Source organism: Watersipora subatra, chromosome 11 (assembly GCF_963576615.1).
Source record: "Watersipora subatra chromosome 11, tzWatSuba1.1, whole genome shotgun sequence".
Classification (NCBI taxonomy): Eukaryota; Metazoa; Bryozoa; class Gymnolaemata; order Cheilostomatida; family Watersiporidae; genus Watersipora; species Watersipora subatra.
The window spans coordinates 4,388,263-4,407,502 of NC_088718.1; the positions used below are offsets into that span (position 1 = coordinate 4,388,263).

The following is a 19,240-nucleotide window of genomic DNA, read 5'->3' on the forward strand; positions in this document are numbered from 1 at the left end:
CGAACGCACTGAATGACCGAACAGACCGAATATTTTAGGAGTTGCCGTATCTACCGCACATCTATGATAATCCATTGCAAAAGTTAACGTTTCACACGGACAAATGCGGTTCCCAAAACAGCCACCAACATTGAAGCAGAATCTCAAACCTCCGAAAAATTGCGATCAACAGAGTTACACCACTAACAAACGTAAGATAAATCAAACACGATTAGCAGGAGCTGTTATAAAGCACAAGACCCTACATAGAAATATACTCGCGATGCTTTTTAGCTTATGCGATTTACAACGCGCGAATTTGAACAAAAAGTGCAAATGTGCTCGTTAAACTGGTGCCTAAAGTTTCTTTATTATGTATAATATAGGAGACTAGCAAAACAAAACCGTAAAACTTACCGATCACAACAAAGTTTCCGCTGATGTCTTCGTTTCAAACTTTCTAATGTCTGTCGCAAGCTCCCATAATCATGACAGTTTGCAAAAGAACACTACTGAGCGGTATTTTGAAGACAAACTAGTTGCACAGAATTATGCCATATACCGACCTCCGTATCCTGATTCAGTTTTTATAGCGTCTGTAAACTTTTTAAACAGCAACGTAAGCTCGATTCTTTGTATTTTTAGGTCCGATTGTTCCCGAATGCCTCATCATTGTGATAGTAAGTCACAGCAAAAACATTAACTGAGAAACCAATCTGCTCTGAAATTGATCGAAAAGCTTGCCGTCTAGTCTAATTTTTCAATGTAGGATGTAACAACTCCTAAAATATCTAATTAAATCATTTTCATTAGCTACCATTCATCTACCCACCATTTTGAGACCATGCAGTGTTCGATGAGATGTTGATGAAAAATAGCATATTTTAAATTAGTTGTAAAAATTAAGCTATTGCCTGTAGCATAGTTGGTTAAATAGGGAGGGAGAATTGTATTTGCTCAAGTGCCCTCCTGCTAGTGTGCAGATAGGTATAACTGTGCCCATGTGTTCTCCTCATTTGAATAAAAATATCTGTAAACTCTTAAATGAAAACTGCACAGCTATGAACATATGAACTCTTGCGGGCATTGTGAGTTTTTGTTTTCCTGCATCTCTTTCCAACAATAAGATATATTTATCACTACTAATACCAACCACTGGGCTTGCACTAGTAGACAGGGGTTGCCAAACTTGTAGCCGGTCTATTGCTGGCATCAGCCACAACCTAAACTGTCCCACACAGCTTGATAGGTCTGTTATCATTGTAACTAGGCCTTTAGCCTGAATGCAAATTTCAAGACTATCAGGAATCTGCTCTTATCACGGCAGCGGAAAGCTGCGAAATAGTAGTAACAATTTGCTGTCTTACTGTAGATTATGTTCCTCAATTTGCAAGAGTGCCATCTATAGGGTTTGACCCTCTCTGCAGTAAGAGCTGATAATGATGGTCATCATGAAAGTAAAAAGTGCACAGCCTTAAGCTCGCTTATTATTGCACATATTATTGTAATTTTCTACTATAATCTGTTTTCACAGGCATAAAGCTAGAAGGAAAACAATTTTAAACAAGAGTAAATCACTTATTTTGATTGACCATGCTTCTAAGACGACTCTATTTAACATCACAATCAACAACAACAAAATTTTCGCCACGACCTTTTGTAATAAAATGGCCTTTTAATTCAGGTTAATTTGTCTCTTCATATCCATGAAACACATGAAGTTTATTTAGCAAATGTTTTTACTAGGTGAGACTTCTCATCTTCTTCTGTTACAATTTTTTCCTCCGAGTCTTTTTCGGGGTCTAAAAATGTTGGCAAGCATAATAACGTCTCATAATCTTTTTACAAGAAGTTGCTTTTAGGCGGTTTTTCATTTGTTTCATACACTGTATTAGACCATGTTTCAATGATCAACACAACATATCCTGTTGGTTTACAAATATTTTCATAATGATGACTGCTTGCATTATAAAAATTGGTTTGATTCTATTCTTAGTGACCTTTAATGATTTTTGGTGGTCACTCTAAGAAGCACCAAAATGAAACTTGCCACCAGGTACTTTGTCAACAGGTCGATGAGATGAACAAAATTAATATACTAAATTCATATACTTATAGTGCCTCAACAAAATAGTAAGTAACATGATTGAATAATTTTCAAAATAGGATCACTTCTTACTGCAGAGCACTGCCTGCTTATTGACAAAAAACAAAACTTCAAGAAAGTTTCTGAATCAACACGCGCATTCCACATCAATCGTGCAGAGGATATTCAAATACACTATGCAGGAGTTGGAGCAAACTATGCTATATGTTCACAAACAACACATTGCTAGCCTCACACAATCAAATTATCAGAAACACAAGCAAAGTTGACTCATTTTTCCTTCATGTCTGGTGAGCAATTTATGCTGTTATGTGTTTATGTTTAATTTTTTACTCTAATCTGCTGTAGGTAACAAGTAAAGTAAAAAAGTTTCCTTGTGCTGATGATGTTACCGGTGATAAATTTAGTAACTCTACTTTTTATATTGCTGATATGTCTCCGTTCACGCATCATCTAAGCATCAAGTTTTTGATTAATTTCCTTAATGGCATACTATGTCTTCTCACATGTACTTCCTATACTTCATGTACTGCATATAGCTGCTTACACACCAACCGATTTGCAAACAGAGTTTTTGTGGCCGATCGCTGAATGATTTTATGGGAGCTATCGACCAGATTTTTTTTGTTCACACTAAGCCGAGTTTGGACCGAGAGAAGGGGATTTAATCAGGTTTTATTTCCAGGGTCAGATAACTTTAGCTGATATATTTTTAGTGAGTCATGCTTTGCATTTTGTTGACTGTTTCCTACGATGGACCTCGTAGACATTTTTAGCAAGTTTTCTAATTATTTTGAACTACACAGCTCATCATTAATAATGCATAACTATAGGAAGGCCGATTTTTGCCAACATAGTATGTTTCAACTATTATAGTAATGGCCTAATAATTGAAGCGGCTGCTTCAATTATCAACGCTGTTGATGTAATAAGTTAACCTGAGCAATAATTTTGTTGATGGCACGCTTCAGGGGTGTCATCAACGGAATTATTACTCGCGAGTAAAGCTATGGCAAAAACCTGCACGGATGTAAAGACAAAAATGGCGTTCATTTTATATGACAATGTATGGCTTGCTGTGAAAGTCATTTCATTGGTTACTCAATTTGAAAATCTGCCGAGAATCGGCCACTGATCGGGCACTGCCTGATAAAATTTCTCTAGGCCCAAATATGTCTCGGGTTCGTTTGCTCTGTTCACACGATGCGATTCTCTGTCAGTGGGAAAATTGGCCAGAGAATCGGTTGGTGCGAAGAAAAGATATGAAAAGCGTGTACAGAACCAACTGAAGCTATGAACTGCCTGATTCTAACAAAACTGATCTGCTTACATAATAAAGCATATAGAGAAACTTTCATAAATAGTCAGTTTTTTTCTGCAAAGCTCATCATGTAGTTCCGCATCAACCTCATCTATAAGTTTTGATGTAGCTTGCTAGCCACGTAATATGTCATTGTCATATGCCAACAACATGTAATTGATGTCAAGATAGAACACACATTATTTTAAACTTTAATGAAAAGACAACCTCTAACAGTTGCTGTTTGTTATTTACTTGTGAAGAGACTGATAATATATAAATAATCAATACTGCTACACAAATACTTGTCTCTGACTAACAATTTATTATGTTATGTTTAAATAATAATAAAATGCCCATTCTTTCAATGAAATGATAATCTCTAACAGTGTAACATACCGTAAAACCTCTATTTAAACTCCATGGCACTTTATTTTTTAACTATTTCCTTATAGTGGCGTATTAGAAGTGACATTCAAATAAAGGGTGGCACTTATTTTTTGACTAGCTTGTCTGAATTTTGGGAAAATTAATTTAACCCTTTTACGAACGAAGTGATGCTAATGTTGCCGATATTTTACCCTCTTCTTCGGGTAGAGCGACTTTAATGCCGTCGGCCTCAGCATTTCTGCTAAACTATTTTTAATTGACATTTAAGTATCAGACCGAGTGAACAAAAAACTACTGTTAGCCAGATACAGTTATTAATTATTTCGATGGTGTCGCTTTCAAAGTTTTATTCAACACTTTAAAGTCTTCAGGTCAGATTATAAACCACATTATGAACAAATCTGAAGACAATGGATATGATTTAGACCTTAGCGACTTCGAATCAGTGTGTAGTTTTGATGATTGTGATGGTCGATCTTCTCTAATGCACTGTCACTACTATGGCAACCACGACAGCACAACAACAGAAAATTAATTGTTGTTGTCGAGTCACTATTAGTACCATTTTCTTGACACCTTTCTCCTGATCACTCTCTATTATGAGTTTGGAAAGATCAAAGAATATCAAAGTGGCGTACAATTAGAGGTGGCGAAAAAATTAAAGGGTGGCGCTGTATTTTTTAACCCTTCTCTAAGTGGCATTCTGTTAGAGGTGGCATTTAAATACAGGTTTTACGGTACTTGTGAAGCGATTGATAATAAATCATTAGTCAACACTGCCTAACAAAGACTTGTCTTATGTGCATCTCTCACTAAAGATTTATGATGTTATAAGTCTATGTTAATCAATTTTCATACTTTAATTTGCTGTAGGCAACAAATGAAGCCAACAAATTTCCTTTTGCCGTTGATGTTGGCTGCGGTACTGGGCATCAATCTACAGTTCCACTAGCAAAATACTTTGACTCAGTGTTGGGGGTAGATATCAGTAAAGAACAGATATCAGAGGCCGAGAAAAGCAAACATCCGGAGAATGTTAACTTTAAGTAAGTAGTAAACCTGAAAGAGGTTGAGTGGCTTGATGGTTGACTTGCAACAAAATTCTCATTACAGTTATTTGGTATCAAAAGGTTCACCACGTCTTGCTTTGCTGTGCTGTAGGTGCAAAGTATATGAAAATGTGATTACAAGCTCTTGAAAGCTAAAAAACGAACAGGTAAAATCGCGAAATCGCCATCGCGAAAATGCCGTAGTTTGGAATCTCTTTATTTCGGTGACGTACTGAAACATTGTGGTTATTGTCTTGACACGAGATGTGATCACCTGAAATTAAAGGCCAATAAAAGGCTCAATATATAACGTCTCGTAGCACTAGATTTTATGACAAACACTTCGGGTTCTACTGGAAAGCCCTTATCAAATATACTGTAGATGCTCGCTACTTGATAGCTTCGTTTCAGCCTGGTCTAATCATCTAGTCGTAATCCGATCATGTGACCCATACTTCCTGCCGGATGGCGCGAACAATTTCTGCAGCATTTTTTGACTATCACAGGTGACCAACAGGCTCGTCATTATCATTGGAGGATAATATGCACTCCTTCGAACTAAGGTTAAACAATTAAACGAAATTTTACGGTAGGTTTTGAGATATCAGTGCTCAAAGTGACAGCATTACAATGATGATGAAATAGAAGCGTAAAGGGCAATAGACATGGTTTTATTGAATACATGAAGTGTATTTGCGAAAATATTTCGACGAATGATGTTGCATGGAAGTGTAAACAGAAGCCATCTTGTTCAACTACATCCTATTTGAGCCGTTTTGGAAAGGGATTCCAATCTACGGCGTTTTCAAGATGGCAGCGATGAACTGTTCGTTTTTGAGCTTTCAAGTGCTTGTAATCACATTTCCACATATGTTGAACCTACAACACAGCAGAGTAAGACATGGTGAATCTTTTGATACCAAATAACTGTAACGTAAATTTTGTTGCAAGTCAACCTTTAATAACTATTATAACTCAACATGTTATATATATATATATATATATATATATATATATATATATATATATATATATATATATATATATATATATATATATATATATATATATATATATATATATATATATATATAACATGGTAGAAGGTATATATTGGTAGAAGGTGGTGAACTTGGAAGATGTTGAAGGTGTATTGGCATGTAACAGTTGTAATTCAATATGTTGTTTAGTAGGGTGAGTTTTCTCTTATATAGACCCGCCATACCATAGATGAAACTCAATGATACAATATTACACTCTATAGTAGCAGAACTCATGATGTTGGGGTGATAGTTATTTTCATTGACATATGACAGATGAAGTTTACTGAAAAGTAGACATGCAAAAAACATAGGCGTCAAGTAAGAGGCAAATCAATGCTGGAAGAAATTGAAGGTGCCTATATAAGGGATGCATAGTTGGATAACCACAAAATTTAAATGGCCTAAAGCTTGAACCTTGTCTAGCGCTGGTTGTTGAATAACTTTATTGATTTGATGTTTAATGCAATTGATCCTGTTAAGGGTGGTAATACATGTGGTTTTTTTAAAGTTTAATAGAGCAAAATTTTAAGCAAAAACAAATTTTTGATGGCGTAAACTGTTCTTCCCAAAGGTAATATGTAAGCTGGAGTTTGAACTCACTCTTAGTTTTGCTAGCGGTAACAGTTGGTCATGCTTCTGGTTCCTTTGTTAGTGGTAACAGTTGGTCATGCTTCTGGTTCCTTTGTTAGTGGTAACAGTTGGTCATGCTTCTGGTTCCTTTGTTAGTGGTAACAGTTGGTCATGCTTCTGGTTCCTTTGTTAAATGCTATGCTGAAATTGTCATGAATTAAAAACAAAAGACTTCTTTTTATAACACCAACAAACAACGATAGTGTTAATGTTCATCAGTATTCTTTTTGTAATTTCATGTTTAGATATTTTGCCTGATGTACATGTACTAGCTGAATGCTTGGCGTTGCACGGATGTTAAAAAACAGCTTGTAAACATTAGCAAGTAATGTAGTTGCCATTGACTAATTTGAGTAAGCTAGTATCCGTATTGCTAATCTTACTAAATAGAGCCGTGAGAGCAAGCTTTAGAGACGTTGCACGTAACACAGAGTCGCTGTTCTATTTTAACCTAGATAATAAATCATATCGCCCAATGAATCCATTTCATCCGGTGTAGCTTAATTGGTTAACTTGTCACCTTGTGAATGGGAGGTTCCGAGATCAAATCTTCTGTGATACAGATTTATCATTGCTAGATTTTCATCGCTATAGCTGGACAAACGGGAAACTTTGAGATTTATAGAGATAAATGCATATACATGTAACTATTGGTGGCCCATGATAATCAGATGTGAAAGGTAATGTTGTGATGGCTTTTATTTCACTCATTTTTGTACAACGTTATTTTAATTCATTATTTATTTTATTTATTATTTGTATTCATATGCATTCATTCTTCATTCATTCATTCTTTGTTTCTATCCATTTCTGTACAACGTTGAATGATAGCACACCACCATTATCTTAACTGTCACTAACATGGATTCTTATGGAACTCTTACGTCAGGGTCTCAGCTGGCGAATCACTTCCTGTTGAGGATGAGACAGTGTCATTACTACAGGCAGCAACAGCAGCACACTGGATGAATTTAGATAAGTTTTATAAAGAGGCTGACAGAGTTTTAACTCCTGGAGGGGTTATTGCTCTGTTCAGTTATTCTAGTGGATTTCAAACATTGGACCATCACCATTCTGCTGAAATCAACGCTATACTCGAAGAGGTATAATGAGTTATACTAATATAGTTTATATATAATAATATATATTCACATATATTTTAACATTAATATATTATATTTTATACATTTTTATATACACATTTTGGTATAAATTAGTAATAGGTATAAGTAATAATAGGTAAAATATATAATATAGTATATTTACTATTCTAAGCCATCGACTCTAGAAGGTACTGTTCTATGTTAATCTATTTTAGATGGAAGATAGGCCTTATAAAAGAGGCTTTTATGCTGCAGGAAATTGCAAATTAAAACGTCGTTACACAGACAATTGTTTTCTGATCCCTTATACTGACACAGTCAGGTGAGATGGTTTTATTGAATATTATTTCAGGTTTCTTTGCAAAAAGATCTTTTGCTCCGTTAAATTTGAGTTCAGACTTTGATTATGCGCGTGCGGCAAAAGTGACTTTATATAGCGGACAGCTTGAAAATATCTTGGCCTTATCCTACTGGTATCACGTAATTTCTTCACACGTGTTACTCAGAAATGATTTTTTCGAGCTATTTACTACATGCTAGGAATTAGTGTCACCAAGATATTGCCCACCAAGATTACCTGACATATCGCATATATACATCAGTTGAACTTTTATTTTTAACATGCATAATGCGCTAGCTGACCTCCTTCCTGAGGAGACTCTACCTTGACACTTGTAATATACAATATACAATGGGTTTGAGACCAAAGCTACGGCATGACTGCCTAAAAACACTGCTCATTGCAGCTCCACCAATTTCTGTGTTAAAGATGAACTTGCATAAAATTTTAGATTTTATCAGAAAGTATCTGTATCTTTCTATCATTTGCGATTTTTTTTGATGTTTGAGATGATCTGACTGTCAGGATATTTCAAGATTAAAATCGGCAAAACTTGATCAGAAAATTAAAACTAAAACAAAACTTTAATAGATTTTAAAGAAAAGTATCAGTATTTTCATCATTAGTGATTGTTTGTTGTTGTTTGATGTGGTCTGGCTGCCAGGATGTTTCAGGATTAAAATTGACAAAATTTGATAGCGGTTAAAAAGCTCGAAAGAAAAATAGGTGCTGAAGTGACGTCACTGGTAGCGCAGTTGCCTGTCTCTCTCGTTATTGATATCGGCTATTGCGTTCAAGTTATAGCATTTTGCATTTTTATTCTGTTGGTTTTTTGCTGAAGTGCAACTATAGACGTCATAATAACAATTTTAGCAGTCATCAATCTTAGCGTTTTAACCACGGTCTAATATTCTTGATTGTAATCTAAATAAGTTCATCTTTAGAATAACTTATTCATTGTTGCATGTTTAACAAAATCATTCAGGTTTCTAATTTTCTATAAAGATTTTTTGGGAGTTTTCTTGGCTAACTTCATATTTTTTGGCCCATTGTTGAAAACTACTGTACATATATGATAGCACTACTGAATGCCCAGCGTTGCATGAGTAATAAAAAAGTTTTGCATATAAAATTTATTTTTTATTCGGACAGGATTAATTTTTAACAGAATACGGTTTTGATCTGTTCCAGGGTTGGCATCGCAATGTGAAAATTTATTATGTAGGGTATAGAAACCATAATAATTATATAATGCAAGCATTCCCAGTTGAAAATCGTCAAAATTTAATATAAGTACTGTACATATTAAAAATTAATAACAAAATAGTATGTTAACCTTAGTAACTATAGTTACCTACAGTAACTTTATTGTATTTAGTGTATTTAGTGGTTATGATTTGCAATAAAATGTGATATTATAATGTATCATAGGGAGTTCTTACCTTCAAGACAGATGTACGTATAACATAAACTTTGAATTCACCTCAAATAAATTTAGCTTACTAAACACACACACTTAAAGCTAAGCTTTAGTATGTATTTTCAACTATTTTACTGAATTTCCAATTTTTATCACTAAAATTCTATCACTTATCAGTTTCTGACTTCGCTTTCACTATAACCTTTAGCGGACCTGTTTAAAACTTTTTTCAACCTAATTCGGTAAGAAAGCCCGAACGATGCTGTTTTCGTAATGAGGTGGATTTTTGTTGGCGGGTTAAGAGAGGTTGTCTGGCCACTCACCATCTGCTTGAAGAGATTGCAATTCCAACTTTGCTACTGGTTTTAAGGGAATACCATTTTACAAATGAGAATTGCTGAACTGAGAAAAATCGGTCATCGCGTCTCTTTCAGGCTCTGTGAAATTATTTTCAGCGAACAGAATTTTGGCATCTTTGCTATTTTGACGAACGTAATAAGCACACGGACTGCCAAATTTGAACTCGGGTGAAAATTTTGTTGAATTCGTATGGTGAAAAAAGATTTGTTTGGTGAAAAAAGATTCGTTTGGTGAAAAAAGATTCGTTTGGTAAAACAAGATTCGTTTGGTGATGTGAAAAAACTGTTTATCAGAGTAATCGTATCCTGAGGGTGCACTGTAGAACATTTACCATTTTAACTTTTAAATGAAGGTATTTGTTTATTTCTGTGTGTGCTATAAGTTTATGCTATATCTATAAATTTCAATTTTTGTCTGTGTATCTGTTCGTCTGTCCAGCTATAGCAATTAACCCTTTGAACCTTGGCCATCCATGTCAATGTGTATCAGTATCCCTTGGCAATTTGATATTAACTACATGTATATCTAAATATGTTCATAATCCAATGATATTCAATTAAACACTGGTAAAAAAGTCCAGCAACACATAGCGAACAAAAAAAAAGTGTTTTACAGTACTTCGGGCTGAAATTTTCAGTCTAACACTCTGTGCAAGAATTAATTTGATTGGTTTACTCTGTTACTTAGAAACAGCTTTTGTAAACAAAGCCATGCGGATGCTAGTATTTCGTCCGTTAGAGTTTTTCACACACCCTACGCAATGCCGAAATACTGGCCATCAGGGTCCAAAGAGTTAAAATCTAGCAATGAAAAATCTTAATCGCAAAAGATTTGATCTCAGCACCTCTCATTCACAAGGCAACAAGCTAACACAATGGATTCATTGGGTGATATGAATCATCATCTGGGTTGAAGTACGCATAGCGACTCCGTGTTACGCGCTATGTCACTAAAGCTTGCTCTCACGGTTCTTATTAGTTAAGTTAAGCAATACGGATACTAGTTTACTCAAATTAGCCAATGACAACTACATTACTTGCCAATGTTTATAAGCTGTTTTTAATACCCGTGCAACACCGAGCATTCATCTAGTATATATTGATTTATAGCATTTTGGAGAAGTCTGGACATGAATTTTTTATTTGGACTCACCTGCCAATTTTATGCACCAATAAGAATTGGCAGGTGTAATAAGTATGTCCACAATTATTCTATAGTATGGCAACATGGCCTCATTGTGTAGTGGTTAGCCCGCCTGTCTGCAAAACCGGTGTTTCCGAGTTCAATTCCTGTGCAAAGCTGATTTTTCGTTGGTAATGCTAGCAAGTGCTGCAAGCATGCATATTTTATCACCATAGCTGGACACACTACAGACCCACAAACCAACGCTCAGATTGATATCTATACTAGATGAATTCTCGGCCGTGCCTGAGTAATAAAAAAGTCTTTGCACAGAAAATTAATTTTATTTAACATATGGCAACAGTTACATTTCAAACATCATATCATGAGAAAAGTGTTTTGTGCAGTTCAAATATTTCAGAGCAAAAATAAAACAACTGTAAAGGTTTTTAAATTTTTTCAAACAACTGTAACTTTTAAATTTCAAATAATGAAAAAAGCGTTTTGTTGAAATATATTCAGAGAAAAAATAAAACAGCTGCAAAGGTGTTTAAAGGTAACTGTGAAATAATTAGCAAGTAATGGCTAAATAAGCTCTGTTTTGCTATGACTACAATAAAAACTTATTTGGTATACAATTATATGATTTTAATCCGTTTCAGTGTTGGCATCGCAAGGCGAAGCCATCATATAGAGAGGTATAGAAACCCATAGCAATTATCTAATGCAATCACCCCCTGGTAAAATCATCAAAACTTTATATACGTACTGTACATATTAAAATTTGATAACAGAACAACATGTTACCTTAGTAACTATAGTTACCTACAGTAATTTTAAAGTATTTAATGGTTAAGATCTGCAAGAAAATGTAACATTGCAATGTATTACGTGCAATACATGCCGTAGGAGTAGTTACCTTCGAGACAGACGTATAACATGAACGTTGGATTTAATTTAAATAAATTTAGCTTACTAAACTTTACTTGAAACAAAGTTTTTCATCCTTTCAACTAAAATTTTATTATACTATAACTTATACTATAACTTATAATGCTGAACTAAGATAGCAAGCAATGTATATCTTTTTCAGGCGTTGTGGGAGAGATTTTGGCAAATAGCACATCAGCATTTTTATCGTACTCAGTACACCGACTGCCAAATTTCAATTTCGAGAGACATTTTTGTTGGTATTGTATGGTGGAAAACCATAGATATATAATATAGATATATAAGGTTTATATATCTATGTAGAAAGCAAATTCAAGGACAATTGTATTATCTCGAGCGGGAATAGCATCTAGATTCTCTCACCTCCGATCAGACAAAGACACTACAATATTTTATTTTTACATAACATATCGTCGTACCGGTATCTTCGTATTCAGAGTTTTGATGGATAGCTGTTGGTGAAACAGTAACTTTTTTATACACACACTTCTATGCAAGAATTGTTATTATTAATTCAACATATTCACGAATTTTATTTTATTTTCTCAGTTCGTATTAATTGTATCATTACCGAATCATCTCATATTGTAATCGTAGCAAAACAGACTCAATTTAGCTATTACTTGCTAATTATTTCACTGTTACATCTAAACCTTTTTATAGCTGTTTTATTTTTAAATTTTATTTGACCTGCACTAAACATTTTTCTCATGATATGAAGTTTGAAAGTTACAGTTGTTTGACAATGTTTGATAAACTTTACAGTTGTTTTTATTTTCTCTTTATTTCAACTACACAAAACACTTTTCTCATGATACGTTACCTATCATGTTTTCTCATGTTACCTATGTAGTTTGAATGTTAGAATGGCAAATGTTGTTATATATGTTAAATACAAATAGATTTTCTGTGCAAAGACTTTTTTATTACCTAGGTACAAGTACAGTGTATGGTGTAAAATGTTGAAAAAATACTTTACCAAAGTTGTTTTCTCGCCTTGGAGCGGATTAAAATTTACATTATTTTATTTTAATGGGAAAAATTGTTTTGGATCTCGAACAACTCGGTTTTCGAACTACTTTCTGGAACTGATTATGTTTGAGAACTGAGGTTCCACTATACGTTATCAAAAGATATAGGTCACTGAAAGTTATGAAAGTTTAAATTTACATTGGTTTGAAAACCTTTACAGTTGTTTTATTTTCTCTCTTAGTTTATTTCAACTACACAAAACACTTCTTTCATGATATGTAGTTTGAAAGTTAGAATGGCAAATGTTGTTATATGTTAAATACAAATCAATTTTCTGTGCAAAGACTTTTTTTACTACTCGGGCAACGCCGGGTAGCACAGCTAGGCTTGGGGCCGTGGCGTCACTCGGGGATGCGTGGGAGACCTTTTTTGCCCCGAGTACAGCAAGAGTCTGCAGGCGCGGCTTTCCGGATGAAAGAGTTGGCGAGTGCGAGGCGATTGATTGCAAAGCGATTGAGTGCTAGGCGATTGGTTGCGAGACGATTGGTTGCGAGTTCAAGGTAATTGATTGCAAGGCGAGTGCGAGGTGATTGATTGCAAGGCGAGGTGATTGATTGCAAGGCGAGGCGACTGATTGCGAGGCGATTGATTGCGAGGCGATTGATTGCGAGGCGATTGATTGCGAGGAAAGTGGAAGGCGATTGATTGCGAGGCGGGTGTGGGCCGATTGATTGCAAGGCGATTGATTGCGAGTGCGAAGCGATTGATTGCGAGTGCGAAGCGATTGATTGCGAGTGCGAAGCGATTGATTGCGAGGCGAGTGCAAGAACGTGATTGTCAACTGCTCGGCGGGTAAAGACTGGTCAGCCGAGGCGGGGGCTCAGCGGCAGAAGTGCACAATCGTCAACTGCAAATATAGACGAGGGTGAACGGATGCATGAATCTAGACACATGAATCTCGAATATTTACTAGATTTTACACGCATCTAGCTGTAAGACACATTGCAGATTTCCATTGTTCTCCCCAACATTGACATGTATATGTGCATGCGTTCTCTGATCAGGACAACAATTTCAGTAGACTGCATATTTGGAGTTGTTTTACAGTATGAAAGACAACTCTCAATAAACCTTATGCTGCCTGTGAATCTGTTCCTGTAGACGGGTAATGCAGCTAGTTAATTAATAATTTAGTGTGCGCAATCGCGAAAATGGTATATAGCAAAAGCGATGGGAATGGTAAGAACGGCATAGCCTTGTAGTTAGGTGCACTTGTCTCCACATTTGCGATTGCAATCTTCGTGAGTTCAAATCCAGTATGAAGCAGGTATTTCATTCCCAGAATTTTCATCTTTATAGCTGGACAGACAGCGAATGACAGATGACAAATTGTGATAATTATATATAGATAGATAAGGTAGAGTTTAATGTTATATTGTTAAAATTTTGGTGTTATTAAATAGTTGTCAAGCTATCAATAAAGGTAGTTTTACTTAGAAAATGTATTTACATGTATTTCAGATTAAATAACATTCCACAGCCGGTAACAGCAACTGTTGAGGGATTTTTAGGATTCTATAGTAACCAGTCACCATTTCGGAGGATGAAAGAAGCTGAACCGGATTTGACTGCCAAATGGATGGAGGATGTTACAACCAGGTTATTCTAATTTTTAATTGTATTTATGTAAAACTTTTTATTGGAATTAGTAATCACCAACAAAATGATGTTTGTCGTTACCTGCCAAAAAATGAACAGACAGAAATCCAGAAACATTAAGTAAGTTGAACAAACGTAATATTTCAATAAATAGTATAATGGGCACTCTATAATAGTATAATGGGCACTCTATAATAGTATAATGGGCACTCTATAATAGTATAATGGGCACTCTATAATAGTATAATGGGCACTCTATAATAGTATAATGGGCACTCTATAATGTTTCTACTCTGCTACTAGTAGATGTCTGTTGCCTTCGGCATTCTTTATTTAAACAATGTGAAAAGACTGTTGAATGACAACAGTTTAACATGTTCGCTGTGCATAAATCAAAATATTTCCACAACTAGCATTAATGCTGAAATTATAATCGGTAAACTTGCTAAATTGTTTGGGAATAGATGTTTTTCAACGGCGAACATAAATATACCCAGTTCTACATGCCAAACAAGTGCCATTGATCACCAATTTTCCACTGAAGCGTAAATGAAACCATGAACTATCGGTACAAGAATGAAGGTCTCATTCATTTTCTTAGTTGCGTAGCATATCTTTTGCTGTAACGTAAGTTAATGAGTTAGAGAAATCAATTTTATAAGTTAATAAGCAGGTAATAAAAAAATTACCCAATGAACTTGTGTAACTTAAGCTAGTCTTAATTGTTACTATAATAAGAACCGTGAGGCCAGCTTGTAATCATTACGATACTTTCACGTAATATAATGATTATTTGCTTGAGAGATCATCTCTATTGTAAATGATGATCTCTCACGCAATCATGACCTTCAAGCATGCTAATAATAACCGATAGTATTTTTGCAAGCACTCTGAGCGTTCGTATTTTAACCGGTGTAATAAGTATGTGCCCAATTATTCATTAGTATCGACAGTTGGACGCGTAATTTAATGGATAGTAAGCCAGTTTACAGAACTCAAGGTTTTGAGTTCAAAACCAGTACAAAGCAGATTTTTCATACCTAAAATTTCATTCTTTAAAACTAACTGGACATACGGTAGACAAATGACAAGCACCTAAATTTATATATAGATTTGTGGGATGGTGTTTTGTATAAGTTTAGTTGGGTAATAGGATATTTAAAAGAGACTGGTAAAATAACATCAAGAGTTTGAACAGGTTATATTTCTCCTAAAAGTTCAACAGTGATATTTTGATATCGTTGCAGATTGTTGAATACACTGGAAACAACTGGCATGTCCAGCGAGTTTACATATAATCTTGAAGTGCATATGTTACTTGGCCGGAAGCCACATCAACCCAAGTGAATGGAACATTCCAACAAGAATTAAATTTATCTGCATGAACTATACTAATGTTGACAATATATTTTTTATTTTTTTATTTTGTCTAATCAGAGAATCGTTCAATCCATACATAAATCTGTGACAACCCTTGAACTTGTTAATGGTGTGCGGGTGTGTGTGTGTGCGGGTATGTGTGTGCGGGTGCGTGTGTGCGGTTACGTGTGTGCGGGTACGTGTGTGCTGGTACGTGTGCGGGTACGTGTGTTCGGGTATGTGTGTGCGGGTACATGTGTGCGGGTACGTGTGTGCGTGTACGTGTATGCGGGTACGTGTGTGTGTGTGCGCGAGTGTGTGCACGTGGGTAATTGTGCGCGAGGTGTGTGTGCGTGGGTACGTGTGTGGGACAGTGTGTGAGCAGGTGTGTGTGTGTGTGCGGGGGTGTGTGTGTGTGCGGGTGTGGGGGCGTGTGTGTATAAAAAAGGTTACTGTTCCAGCAGAAGCTATCCATCAAAACTTTGAATACGACGATACTGGTACCTTTCGATGCTGGTACAAATGAAAAAATGAGATATCGTACTGTCTTTGTCTGACCAAACAGAGAGAGAATGTAGGGGCTTTTCCTACGGAGATAATACATTTGTCCTATGGAAAGAAAACAATTCAATGGCGAGATAGCAATTGAACCTTACGAAAAAATGAAAAGTTCAAGAAAGCACTAAAAAGCATTGTGTTTCATAGAGTTAATAGAATTCATAGTCTCAAATAATACGCCATTAAGCGTATCCATACGCTATATGGTATATGATAATGTATTTAATCAATATGCCTTGTACAGCTTAGTGGTAGAGCGCGAGTGTGGATTTAAAACTGGTTGCAATCTCCGCGAGTTTAAATCCATCAACGTGGATTTTTAATTCCTAGGTTTTAATAGCTATAGCTGGACATACACAGGCACACAAATTTTGAGAAATGCAGTATATAGATATATATATACACATATATATGTGTATATAATTACAACTAGGTTTCTACTATATTATAAGCTAATACAGTAAAGTAATACTGTGTGAAGAAAGTCGACATGCCTACGATCTGCCAATGGTGACCATGAGAATAAATATTGTACGATTGGAATTTTTATAATAAATTTTCGATATTATAATAAATGCATAATTTTCATAATAAAAGTATCCATGGATAAGGCACACCTGGGTTTTTAGGTCAACTTGTTAAAAACAGTGTGTCCTATATGCGGGTATTTACGGTAGAATGTTACATCTTTTAATGTTTTCTAACTTTATGCATATTTTGTTTGTATTTTTTAGATGTGCATCTGTATCTGAAAACTGAGTTTTTGATTTTACTACTAAATATGCAAATATTTGTTAATTGGATATTGTACATTGCATATTTTTTGTAGTATGTGATACTTGTACACTATATCATAAATTTGATAGATGTACAACCAGCACTAAAAGTCCCATAGTCAAATAAGTAGATGTTTTAGTTTTTTCTATCTTACTGTTAAAATTGTGAAATTAACATTTTAATTTATCAATTACTAGCTGTGCTACTTGGTGTTGCCCGCGTAATAAAACGTCTTTGGACAGAAAATTGATTTGAATTTAACATATTACAACATTTCCCATTCTAACTTTCAAACTACATCTCATGAGAGAAATGTTTTGTGTAGTTGAAATAAATTAAGAGAAAAATAAAAACAACTGTAAAGGTTTTAAAACTTTGTCAAACAACTGTAACTTTCAAACTTCATATCACGAAGAAATGATTTTATGATAGATAATAAAAGCACTAGCACTGGCACATTGCCATTGGTAAGCACTAGGCTTCTAATGACGGTACGCCATGGCGTTGCGTCTGCATTGTCCCGTTCCTAATAACAACTATAGCTGGAGGGACACACATAATATGTGTGTCCCTCAAAGTAATATATTATAATACTTTGAGAATTATATACTGTATATATATTAAAATAATGTATTGGTTGCTATCAGACCTGCCAACCCAAGAGTGGGGCAATGCGTGAGATTTGGTTTTGGGGCAATTGATGTATCAATGATAGTATATATAAAATTGTGGAAATTGGGCAAAAATCTCACGTATTTCTCACGCATTTCCATTTTTTCTTTGGGGTGATTGCGTGAGTCTCACGCCCAATGCGTGAGAGTTGGCAGGTATGGTTGCTATTTATGCTGCAATTCTGTCAGTGTAACCCAAACAAGAAGTTGGAGACATCTACAACTTGTAAGGTCAAAGTAATTCTCAAAATGTTTGCCATTTATTTATTCAAAAAACGGATTTTACTAATTACATGTGGCCACATGTACATGCACTTGATATACAATTTTGGAGTTATCTTAGTAAACATCTAGGAAAGGAAAACTCTCAATATATGAAAGTTACCAACAAAGTAAAGAAATGAGAAGTGGAATCGTTGTGGTTAAGTAACACTAGCTAGTTTTTGAAGTGAACTTTTGGAGGGTAAAAGTTGGTGTCTCAGTAATACCGTATGTTATCAATTGGAAGCATGGCATTTCCGGCACCACGGTAGTTGCTATGACGTCATTGACTAAACTTTCGTAAACGTAAACTCAGACCTGACTTACTGGGATAGTAAACCATTTACAAACGAGCCGGTTTGTAAGAGCCATACTGCCATGGGTACCCGATACTTCGCGAGCAAATTGGGTGCTCAAAATTACGCCATGTACCGACCTTCGTATCCTGATTCCGTTTTTGCAGCATGCATCAATTTTTTAAAGAATGATGTAAGTTTGGTTGTAAATATCTTAATCAACCTTTGCCTAACGGCACTATCTAGTGAGCAAAATTAGACCTATTTGTACTTGCCATCTTTAAACAAACTACGTATTTGCCGAGGCACTGTTCGACTATTTTTTCATAACTTTTTGCCATCTTTCTATATCAGACATGTTTCAAACATTCTAGCAGGTTTTTCTGAACAAATAGTTGGCGACATAATAAACAGTGACTGTTATTCCGGTCGCTCCATTGGTATTCATAACGGATTTCACGCAAAAATGTAGGTCAGATCTAAAAAAGATAACGATTTGTGAGTTTCAAGCCGCAATTCCTAAATCGGTTGCGGAATGTACACGTAAATTGATTTCGGCGCCTACAATATAACTGCGCGTTAATAAGGTCGTTTCTACGCAACTACAAAACTGCTAATGCTAGTTGCACTGAGTAGTTGTAGTAGGCTGTTGTTGTAAATGGTTTTTAGTATACTTTTGAATAGAGCTTGTACATTGATAATATTATTACGAACTATTACGTATGTACTACATTGCAAAACGATTATTTTGTATGACTACAGCAGGTTTTGGCTTGCCCACAAAACCGTTTTACTTTTTCTTCTAATTACAATACCAATTTGAACCTGACTTTTCAGCAATTATTAGCTTAGCTACAAAACAGTTATATTTTTATTAAATACATATTGGAACC

At 35.2% G+C, this 19,240-nt stretch overlaps 1 protein-coding gene across 1 annotated transcript; it reads left to right on the top strand.

The window, feature by feature from the left end:
* Window positions 1–442: 442 nt before the first annotated feature.
* On the top strand, window positions 443–15,892 carry LOC137407744 (putative methyltransferase DDB_G0268948). Its single transcript, XM_068094125.1, has 6 exons — window positions 443–598; window positions 4,650–4,822; window positions 7,388–7,601; window positions 7,817–7,923; window positions 14,288–14,425; window positions 15,673–15,892. The coding sequence occupies exons 1-6, from the start codon at window positions 443–445 to the stop codon at window positions 15,770–15,772; spliced, it is 888 nt and encodes a 295-aa protein (XP_067950226.1). The 3' UTR covers window positions 15,773–15,892.
* Window positions 15,893–19,240: the final 3,348 nt, after the last annotated feature.

Coding starts and splice junctions, on each gene's coding strand:
- LOC137407744 (XM_068094125.1), top strand. CDS start 443: ATGTCTGTCGCAAGCTCCCATAATCATGACAGTTTGCAAAAGAACACT. Junction 599..4,649: donor TAAACTTTTTAAACAGCAAC/GTAAGCTCGATT, acceptor AATTTGCTGTAG/GCAACAAATGAAGCCAACAA. Junction 7,602..7,816: donor TCAACGCTATACTCGAAGAG/GTATAATGAGTT, acceptor AATCTATTTTAG/ATGGAAGATAGGCCTTATAA.